Source organism: Hakea prostrata, chromosome 3 (genome assembly GCF_041222555.1).
Source record: "Hakea prostrata isolate BN-2017 chromosome 3, UWA_Hpros_2, whole genome shotgun sequence".
Taxonomy (NCBI): Eukaryota; Viridiplantae; Streptophyta; class Magnoliopsida; order Proteales; family Proteaceae; genus Hakea; species Hakea prostrata.
Window position 1 is genome coordinate 16,913,569 of NC_142602.1, and position 11,404 is coordinate 16,924,972.

At 38.2% G+C, this 11,404-nt stretch overlaps 1 protein-coding gene across 1 annotated transcript; it reads left to right on the forward strand.

Moving 5' to 3' along the window:
- The first annotated feature begins 843 nt into the window (after positions 1–843).
- Positions 844–10,435, forward strand: MEE21 (PIN domain-like family protein). Its single transcript, XM_089149512.1, has 7 exons — positions 844–1,053; positions 1,192–1,382; positions 1,489–1,569; positions 1,809–1,929; positions 4,934–5,239; positions 6,592–6,657; positions 9,958–10,435. Exons 2-7 carry the CDS (start codon positions 1,192–1,194, stop codon positions 10,045–10,047), a joined length of 855 nt encoding a protein of 284 aa, XP_089005638.1. The 5' UTR covers positions 844–1,053; the 3' UTR covers positions 10,048–10,435.
- Positions 10,436–11,404: the final 969 nt, after the last annotated feature.

Here is an 11,404-nt window from a genome sequence, read left to right on the forward strand (position 1 = left end):
TTGTAGGATCCATAGCAGGTGGTAGTTAGCCAGACACTCTGTGACAACATATTGATATGAACCGTTCAATCTTCACAAGGACCCCACTTTTTGTTTTTTGTTTTTGTTTTTGTCGTTGTTTCATGATCATCATGGGACTGTTCAATCTTCTGCACTTGCTTCATGAGCCACGTGGTTTAGAACTTTAGAGTGTTGCAGTCCGTTAGATCAGAATCTAAAATTTGGCACTGACTGATCCATGCAGACGATGTTTAAAGACATGTAATCTTAAAAGATTTGGCCATAATACACCAATATTCGAATTCAATTTGCAAAACCATTTGAATCCAGCAGAAATTTAGAGAAGACATCCGAATTCAAACACCAAACTTTATTGGCCGATAATAATAATTATCCGATCTGATAAACTATCTTATTGATTAGTAATTACCATTTATTTTTTATATCTGATTTCCAATTTTCGATTACTCGTTTTGAAATGCAATTAAAAGTCATTCTTTTAAAGAAAAATATTTAATACTTTATTTTAACTAATAATTTCTGATTTTCGAATTAAAGAAAAAAAAATGTTGAATACTTTATTCTGATATTATTGTTCGATCCAATAAGTAATTATTTGAATCTTAATCCAATAGAGATACCCTTAAATGAATACGAATGCAAATGCGAATTCAACTATCTATTTACAGGTTTGAGTACCTACGGATTTGAGCCAAAACCAGAAACTGAGGGGATCTCAATTCCGCTTTCATAGACTTATCGTATCGTATTGTACCGAAACGATACAAACCGATACTTTAAACCGCCCGTGAGCGAAGGCTCTGCAATAACACAGCGGGCCACTGATGTAAATCCCGTTCGCTCGCTCTTGCTTTTCGTTTGCTTTTGAGTATTTTGTTATACAGCTCCATTGTAATTTGTAGGGTTTCTGGGTTTAACTAACACTGGACCTTAGAATTTTGAAAAAGGATTACAAGGGAAAAACCCTAAATATCTTTAGGTTGCAGTTCGTATCGCTTTGTTATATCATCGGAGGAGAAATTTTTTTAGGAGGTCTGTAATTTCTTCTACTTATAATTTGTTGTCGCCCCTTCTTGTATGAGATAAGTTGGGGATTCATATCTTAAGTTAGTGATAGTTTTGTGATGGTACTTTAGATTATTGTTTTAGAGTGTTTGTTTACTTATGTAGATGAAGGTAAAGAAGCAGAAGCGTCACCGCAGGAGTGTGAGGTTCTACACGACATGCTTTGGCTTCAGGGAGCCCTTCAAGATCCTCTGTGATGGAACATTCATTCATAACCTTGTAGCTAATAAAATCAAGTCTGCAGGCGATGCGCTTTCGGATATCCTTCGTGCCAAAACCAGACTCTTCACTACCAAGTTCGTTTATTTTCTCTTCGTTTTCCATTTTAAGATTGGTTGTCACTTCTTTCTTGAGAAAACCTACTAATACCACAAGAAACTAAGTTTGGTCTTTCTTTTGTAGATGTATTATTGCAGAGTTGAGAAGCCTAGGAGACGCTTATTCGGAATCTGTTCAGGCGGCTCAGTATCTTACTCCCGCAAGGTAAGCCTCTTTACCCCTCCCTCTCTGGGAAATTTAGACTTCTCCTTTTAGAGGAGACGATAGTGGATGGATTTGAGAATAAACCTACAACTCTCTACCCTCTCTGCTTCCTCCCCTAGGAAATTAAGACTTATGCTTTTGAAGGAGACGTTGATGCGTTTAAGAATGAAATCTAAACTCAAAATTGGGAAAGCTTGATTTTATTTACATTTTATTTGGTTCAATTGCTTAATTTTCAGATGTGACCATGAGAAGAGGAAGAGTGCGGTTGCATGCATTGAAGAGGTCATTGGAGAGCACAATCATGAGCACTTCTTTCTTGCTACCCAAGATACTGATCTCCGTGAGAAGTTTCGGGAGGTTTGTGTACTCTTTCAAATCCGATCACCAGTGATTGATTATGTACCATAAGAAGTCCATTTTTTGAAGCTTAAAATCCTGATCTTTTAAATATTCACCAGTTGGATTGCACATGCAAAGTGTGCCTACCGTGTGTGATGCAAAAATTAATATGAACCCATAAATGGTCTCCTTTTTTTAAATGTTTTAACAACAAGTGGGGAATGGAAACAGATGTTCCCAAGTTTGACGTTGGGGGTGGGAGGGGAGTAAGGTGTGAGTCAGTATCTACAAAAATTATCTGTGAAGGTTTTCCCCAACACCTAATTTACTTAGCTTTAGATATTAAAGTATCCAACCTGAAGCCAATAACTACTCTAAGTTGAACTAGTAACTTCAGTTAGGTCAAGATTGGGGTTTTAGTTCATATTAGTGGTAGAGCTTACTGGCACTTGGGGTTTGATGGTTGGGTTATGCGGTTATGCCAAGTGAATGTGGGATGGTCTATGTAAAGTGAATGTGTGGTGGTCTGAGAACCAGATTAGCACCCTTGATATTCCAACATAGATGTCAATATAGCAAACGAGCTGGAGCACAAGCACCTTTTCGACCTGGATATGAGAGAAGGTAATAGAACTCCCTGGTTTTCAGTTCAAGGTAAAAAATGTGGGCTAGTTTGGGTCTGAAACAACTGTATTAGTCCCCAATTGTTGGATGAAAGGCCACAGATGCTCTTAAATAGACACTCAAAAGTTCTCAAATATAGTTACTCCTCAAAACTTTAGATCTATGTCAGATCAGCACCCTAATCTGGTCAAATTATTCCCGTAGAATGGATAATAGCAACATACCCAAATATAAGCTAAATATGATGGCCAGATGTTGCAGATTCAAGACTTCAAACAGAATAGGATTATCAGAGAAAACAAGTTTAGGTGTCATAGACTCATAGCGAACATGCTTTTTGCATGGTGATGGCAGTCTCCTATACAGAGGCAATAAGACCAAGGAGGTCTCAGGTTCAAGCGTCTGTCCCTCCACACCTTCCTCCCCTCCCTCAGTCCTTGTGACTGGTTGATGATGAGCCAACAAGAAAAAAGTTTAGGGTGTTATAGGTACTGGTTGGGCATCATGAGAGTATTCTGAAACCAAGTTCTGTTGTGCTCCTTTTGAATATAAATTCTATGCCTTTAGACAGACACAGAAACTACAGTGGATAAGTCTAAATAGTTACATAAAAAACTGAGTAACAGAAGGGAGAATTAGGGTAGAAGAAAGAAAGAAATGACTGGAGTCTGTCACCTAAGCTTTGACCAGCGTCTTACTAGGTATTTTACTGTATCTTGCAGAACATCAGAGCAAAGCAAAATTCACACCAGTTTCAAATCATTAGAGAAATCTACCCCTTCTTATTTATAAACTTTTATTTTTTGCTGAGAAAGAAATTACCAATATATAAACATGTACATTAGTCAGATATAGATACAAGTCCTATGTGTTGCAGCATACCTGCTTTGGAGGGCAAGATTTGTGAACCATTTTAACAGAAAGTCATTCCTAAACTAATCTAGGGATATTTTCGAATTCTGTTAAGTAGAGACAGCAATATCCTAGTTCATTGAAGTGGCCAAGCCCTACTTCGAGGCTTTGGGAGGAGATCAAGGACTGCTCATTACACCAGATCTCAGAAACCTGGACTTGGGAAAGTAGGGCTTGGTTTGAAAAAAATTATCAGATTCAACGAAACCCATAGAAATGATCTAAAATGAACCATCACAAAAAAAGAGCATAAAGCCACCGGGTCCAGTTCAACCGTGTACTATGAACCCCTGCAGACAGTAAAATAGTAGAATTACTCATCATTGGATCTTGTGAGGAATAGCAGATGTATTCTTCAAAACTGCATAAACAGGGTTCAAAGCTTTCAAGCTTCGCAGCACCATGAGGATGAATTCCTTGGTCATTGATCCGTTTGGCCAGATATGATAACAACCTTTCACGGTCAGGTGGTTTCTTATTAAAAAACACATCATTACGTAAAGAGCAGACAGAGTAGCATGTAATCATAGATTCATAATAACAGAGTACATCCACTAAAGAGAAGGTTTATCCAAGATTGAAATTAGTCAATAGTGCATTGCAGAGATGAAGCAGTGGAGCTCTAAGAGAGAAACTCGGTTCTAAATCCCAAAGGTCCTGCCACCAAAACACGCGTAGTCCATTCACAAGAAATGAAAATGTGCCAAATGGACTTTGCACAATCTTAGAAATAACATAATGGAAATCTCTCGTGCGTAGGGAGTTTTTCTTACAACTCAAGCAAGTCTTCTCTGAAGCTGGAAATAAAAGGAGACCTGTTCAGCCTTCTATAAGCAGTAAAATAACAAAAATTCAAATTAATGAGACTTCCATAGTTTGATAAGATTTTTACATTTTTTAAGGAATTTAAAAGATATAGCAACCATAAACTTTATGATCTCCACATGGCCCCATCATTTGGGGATCTCAAGGAAAAGAACTACCATAAGCCCAAAATTGGTCCAAGAATAACCTTAGGCATTTCTTCTTCCATCTGTGCATATCAAAACTGAAAAATGATTGGATCAGAAGGTACTTAGATCAAGTCATTTAGGTTTGCTTACTTTGACCAACTTCTGTTGCCTGGGACAATGAATTAAGCTCAGGAACAGATTCCTCCTAAGAAATTTTGGACAACAAGCATATGAAATCATGTGGCATTTATTGATTTCTTAGTATATTCTCTCTCATGTGTCTGGAGGGAGAGTTTTGGAGATGAATTTATCACTTGTACCACTTATATTTCTATTGCACATTTTTTAAGGTGAGACTGCTATATAACAATAGGAGGAATGTGGCCACTACAAGTGTGCAGGGGCCAATGAGAGTATGCAGAAACATCATGGTGACGGGGCATTCATGTTGCTTCCCATTGTGTCCTGGTGTGGGTGTTCCACCCCCCCAAGAGTACTTTCTAACAATATAAACTTTATTTCCTCCATTACAGATACCTGGTGTCCCTATCATATTTGGTCTGCGAAACTCCTTGTTCCTTGAGCAACCTTCAGAATTTCAACAGCACTATGTTAAATCTGCCGAGGAGGAACGCTTGCATGTGACTGAATTGGAACGTGCGATGTTACAGAAAATGAAGAAGAATGATTCCAGTGCCAATTTAGAAACAGACTTTGCTGGGGCAGTTGAAGGTTCTGCAGACGACATCGTGGTGCAAAAAGTGGTGGCTGGGACCAAAGCACGGAGAAGGACTTTAGGTGTGAAAGACGAACCTCAGTTTAAGAGAAAGAAAGCTAAGGTTATGTCTACACACTTCTGTTCTTTCTTTTGGTGTTCTATTGTTTACTTTACATTGGACTATTATATGGTTAAAAAATATCAGCAACTTTACACATCTCGGTTACTGTAAATTGTATGCACTTCACAGCATTTAAAACTTCCTGTCATCTCATTTTTATTAGGCTTAGACTATCATTAAATCCAGAGTTACATTTGAAGTTGTTATGAATCTGATGTTGATGTTAACATTATTAAAGTGCCTAGTTACTTGGCTGGAAGGAATAAACCTTGATGACCTTGGTGTTGTTTGTAGCCCTCTTCTTTCTCCTCTGTTTTCTTGGTTCTCCCTTAATATATTTTATTCATCAGGGAAAGAAAGAAAAAAAAAAGCATGGGTAATCTTCATATTGCAAAAGCATTGCCTTTAAAAATTGAGAGTGGTACTACACTACTTATGGATATCGAAATCAATGCCATACCTGGAGGTTTTTCCCAAACAAACTGCATGATCCCCCCCCCCTCTCTCTTGGGTTGAGGTTGTCTTCTTTGGGGCAAAAAGAATCTCGATAGGAGTATGATAAATTTTCTCAAAAAAGAAAAAATTGCAAAGAAGGTTGTCAAGGCATCACTTAGATGTTTAGGGACATTTCTCTGGCTTTGTTAGCTGGTGTAACCTTAGATTTTTTGCCCTTTAAACAGCCTTGGTTCACCTAGAGACCTTGACAACTATGATCACAAATATCTGAAAAAGATGGGAGACCCAACTTCTCTGGAGCTTAGTGAATACTCGTATGATACACGGTATTATTCGTGTATCTGAACTTTTAATTGAAAACACATTTTTTTCCATTTAAGTAATAAAAATGATTTTCTTATGAGCCCATGCTAAACATGTATTGTAAGTGATTTAAGAGGGGGGAAATTCCATATAAAATTACAAGATTAACCCTTGGTAAAGAAAATTGTGTAATACTAAAAGGGGAAAAAGTAGGGTTACAACTCTATTGCCAATTTTGGTTACAAGAAGATATTACCATCATCATTTATCTGGTTGGTTGCATAGTCTATTTGCTTGATCTCTTGGCATCTCTCCTTTACTAAGTTACATATGGATGGGAAGAAGCAAAAGCCAAAAGGGGGTGGGACTGGAATTTCATGTTTCTATCAGTCGTTGACTAAGGTTTGGTAATTATATCATGGACATGACAGTATTAATGAATTGGGCACCAACTGGAGAATCAATTTTGTAGAAATGCTTAAATTTGTTCCAGCAAGTTTGATCTTTTAGCATTTTAAGCCTCAAAATTATATATTTAAGGTTGGTCATTGTACAACTGCTATTGATGTTGTCTACTCGCTTGAATTTTCCAGGCACCAAACCCACTTTCATGCAGAAAGAAGCAGAATCGGGGTGATAAATCACATGCTCCAAGTCAGGTAAATCTCTTTTTTATGGTTCTGATTTTCTATTTGGCTGTGCAATCCTCGTTTTCATTTGTGTGGGCCAATGATGTTCTCTTTATTAGAATGGTGTGTTACGTTGTGGCTAAAGGATGTTGGATTAGAGCTTATGATTCCATACTTCTACTGCTTTGTAACTTCAGGAAAAATTAGGCTGCATGTTGTATGCTAACACTTGCCCTCCCCCTTGATGGCCTGATGTAACCAAAATTCTAGGATTTGAGATTTTGAAATTAAACCCTAAAATTGGGTCACTCCAGGATCCTCTTTCTGTGAACCAGCAGTCTTATTGTAGAAGCTTGTAATTGAAGAGCACTTGAGGCTGGGAAAAGGTTAGGGTTAGGTCTTGGAGGTTTCGCTCAGGCTGAGTGTTGAAGGAGTGTGGGTTTTAGGGGTTAATGCCATGCTGAATTGGTTTTCGGACTTGGGAATTAAGTATAGGATTAGGTTTTGGGTTTAGGCCGAATAGAAGGGTCTTAGGGTTTTTATTGGTTGCTGTAATGTAATTCCGGAATTGAAATTCCAGGTTAGGGTTTAAGGGATTGCTGTTTCAGGTTCTGTTGGGTTAGGAAGGGGCTGTTGTTAGTGTTTTGTAATTTCAGGTCAAGTAGGATACATTGAGGTCAGGTCAAGTTGGGTTAGGATAGGTTTTAAAGAGTCCTAAGTGGTTTAGGATTCTTGGATTGGGCTAGGGTTTGGATCAAGTGTTAGGCAAGGGGTGGGAAGGCTAATCCTAAATGGGCAGGGTGATTGGAGTTGGGTTTAGGGAGTTATGGGAAAGGATCGGGTGGGGGTTCTAGGATTAGGACTAGGGCCTAGGGAGGGATGCAATCCTGTTAGGGGTGAGTGGAGGGGCTAAGGGATAGGTTTAATGGAGTTTCAAGGGAAGGGGGTGGGCTGTTATTGCTGGAAGGGGAAATGAGGCATGCTTGTGGAAGGGAAAGAGGGGGGGGGGGGGAGCTGCTGGGGTTGCTGTAAACTTGGCACTGCAGTTAGGGTTTAAGTGCTGCTGGACTTGAAGACTGGTTGCTGAAATTGAAGAAGATGGACATTCAAATCCGGGGTGGGCCGGGTGACCCTCCAAAGAATACCATGACCTTACTTGCCTCCAGCCTCATAATTTTATTCATCAGTTTCAACATACCTGATAATGGGAGGGGGTGGATTTTATAGCATTACAACTTAAGCAATTTGACTAAGACTCAAACTTGGAAACTTATCCATAAAAAATACCCTTTGCAAAGGACTCAACTTATTAATAACAGAAAAGACTCTTAACGAAACTCTAATTGGACTCATACATAAGACATCTTGAAGGAATCAAATTACTCTGTGAAGGAGCTGTTCTTGAAAAAACTCTAACTCAGCGTCTTACATGGAATAGGGCTCCATCATAACTCACAATATACTAATCCAAATAAGAAAATAAAGTTAGATCCATGAGCCTTGAATTGAAGGGGTTCCAATTTCCAACGAGACCCTTCTTGAGGCCCAAAGGGGCTGGAAAAATGACCAAGCTACCCCTGGGGTATTTGGCCAGCTTTGGATTGGGCCTTTTGAGTCTGTGTTTTGGGCCCCATTATAAGGGGGAGGGGGTCTCAACCCTGCTTACATCACCCCCTTCTTTTCTCTTGTCCCCCCCCCCCCCTAATTTCTTCTCCTTCTTTCCTATAAATTGATGTATCTGATTTTGGGAGGAGTGAAAGAGGCCTGCATATGCCACACAGCCTTTGAGTCTTCTCTTTCCCATGTGTGAAGCAGTAATGGCAAAGTGGCATATATTTCCAAATGTCAACATTAATGTGAGTTTTTCAAGTGAATAACGAGGTAGCTACTTTGTTGGCAACAGAAAGTACATTGACTGAATTTCTCTAAGATTTAGAGTTGACAGAAAATGTCTCCTTTTTTTCCCTTAAAAAAATACAACCGGTCAAAATGTCTATCGATTTTCTTTTCTTTCAAAAAGTATAATTACTTTCAAATCCAAGACAATCTTTAATTGTTTTCTTTGTTGGTCAATTCCTTTCTGCAACTATCACATATTTGGTATTTCCAATCTAGAACTCAACATAAGTAGGTACATCCTGTTATTTATTTTGTAGTTATCTTGGGAGTGGGGACTGGGGAGACTGTTCTCAGAGGCCTGGACAAATATTTTAGGCTTTCTCTTGGGACCTCTTTTCCTTGCTGCACTTTGCCTTGTGCAGTGTCAAAACCCTGTTTGATACAGCCATCACATTTTTTTGGGTAGAAATACAGCCATGACATTGTAGGGTTCTGAAATCTATCCCTGTAATATATATATGTAGCTGGTGCTTGGGAGCAAAAAATGTAATGTACTTCTTGCTTTGATCTTATTTCTCGATGCTATCAAACAATTGTTGTCTTAAAACTGATTTTTGCTTTTAGTAAATGTTTATTGAAGTTAAAAATTATGGGAGGGAGGAGGAAATCTTGTCTTAGAGATCCGGAGATGGAATACATATAAAGATCTTTTTGTTATGTGATTTGGTTGGGTTAGACCAGTATTGATGTGGTACTATGAAACCAAGACCAAGCCAACAAAGTGATAAGCGGTTTAGTTTGGGTTCAGTTTCTTATTGGGTTAGTTTTGAGATTATGAAGAAGTTCTTCATATTTGGGCAGTATCGTTGCACTGTGGTTGTTTGATTTTGATTCTTATTTTTCTCTTTTCCTCTTGGTTGTGGATTAAATCGATTTGGTTTAGTTTCTGATTATGCACTACAAATTATTCCAATAGGGATTGGTTCAATAGGTCTGGTTTATATTAGATTTACACAAGCTATGTTATTTTAAGACGATAATACAGAGCAGGCATGTTATCCAAATGATGAGGAATTCATATCATTCAAATGATAACAAATCATGAAATATGAGTTTTGGGAACTAACCTCTGTTTGATCTCCTTATCTTCATAAATCTGGGAATCAAAAGTGTATGATTGAATGAGTTTCAAAATGTCTTGAGACTGAAAAACTGAGAAGAATTTAGGTATGTAACATAGGAGATTAAAGCTTGATGTGTAATACGATTGAGGTTTAGATATTGGAGAAAATTGAAATACTATCAAGGCCATTATGGCATTCCAAAGGTTAGGGTCATACCCTTGTCATTGATATGAAAGTTTTTTCTGCCCATACATTCTGAAAGTGTTTCCCAAACACGTGACATAATAATAAATATCGTAATGATTCTTGTTTGCATGACATATTCTATTTAGGTGATTATCTCACTATTCCTGAAATTTGCTTTCAGGGGAATAAGGACGGTGAAAATGCCACTGGAAAGAGAAAAAGGAAAAGGAGAAGGTCGCACAAGGGGAATAATCATGCAGAGGCTGATTGAACAAAGGAATTCATAAGTTCAATCAAACCGTTCAGTCTTTAACAGACGAGCTTCTCAAAAAATGCCACAGAAAGGCAAGAGTTGGTAGCACTTTTTGAGTATGAAGATTAGATATTTGGATTTTTGCAGCCATAGAATTCAAGAACATATTGTCAAGAGGGAAAAGTAGAGTACCTGTATTTTTAGCATTTCTTCATTCTACAATGAAAGGAAAATGGGGTTTTCCAACAACTTTTGTTTTTATTATATTTAAGGAAAACATGTACAAAGAACACCGGTCAACAATTGCAACTGGAACGTCTCATATGTGAGCTTTACCAACTTATCCATTGTAGCATTATTTTTAATTTCCTTGGAAAATGCCTCTCTTACTTGTGTTTTTAGTGCATGGAATGAGCTTGGGATCATGTAGAAATTCAGCAATGGATTTGAATTAACAGAAAGGCACTTGTGTTTTTAGTGCATGGAATGAGCTTGGGATCATGTAGAAATTCAGCAATGGATTTGAATTAACAGAAAGGCAGTAGCAGGTTTGTTTTGGAGTGATTTGGAATGTTCAAAGATTAGGCTGCGTTTGGCATGCAGTTTAAGTTAACAAAAATAAACTATTTTTCTGATAAAAGTTAACATTTAAAGAACTGCGTAACTGAAAAGGATTCCCACAATTTATTCATATAAATTAAGCCTGAAGTTTTAATTCACGGAATAAGGTTGACAGGAAGGATCTCCCGTGGGTCAATCTCAGGAGTCCAGAATTGGGTCCTCTACTAAATGTGTGGTGAAGTATCTTCTATCTTTGAAGGTAGAAAATCCAAATTCAGGAATCCGGATCGTTTACTGGTTAGGGTAGAGGTCTGCCACAAATTAACTGGTGTTCATTCTGATTCATTTTATTAGCACTTAAAAACTGAATTCTACCTCTAATGTGTGGTGAAAAAATGTATGGAGGGCAGAGCTGGAGACTCTAAGATCCTTTACCCCGATGGTAGAGAATCCAAACGTTTATTCAAATACCGCCTGCACTTAGTTTGACCTATACACCAGCACAAGCATTGCCCCATCACCGGAGGCCTAGTATAATCTACAGAAGTCAATAGTGACCCCATGCCCAGGCTAAAGAGTACATAATTGCCCATATGAGAAACAAAGGAGTAGAGGAGATTTAAACCTAAGACATAAAAGAGCTATCAAACCGCTTAAGAGTGAGCTTGAGACCGCCACCTCTTGCGGTGCCTGTACTTATTATGGTTGGAACCGATACGACTTAGACACGTAAGAACATGTGAATGACGAAAATACCCTTCTCTCCGATCTCTCCCTCCGATCTCTCCCTGATAAAATAACACTAGCGGTGAAA

Coding starts and splice junctions, on each gene's coding strand:
- MEE21 (XM_089149512.1), top strand. CDS start 1,192: ATGAAGGTAAAGAAGCAGAAGCGTCACCGCAGGAGTGTGAGGTTCTAC. Junction 1,570..1,808: donor CAGTATCTTACTCCCGCAAG/GTAAGCCTCTTT, acceptor CTTAATTTTCAG/ATGTGACCATGAGAAGAGGA. Junction 1,930..4,933: donor TCCGTGAGAAGTTTCGGGAG/GTTTGTGTACTC, acceptor CCTCCATTACAG/ATACCTGGTGTCCCTATCAT.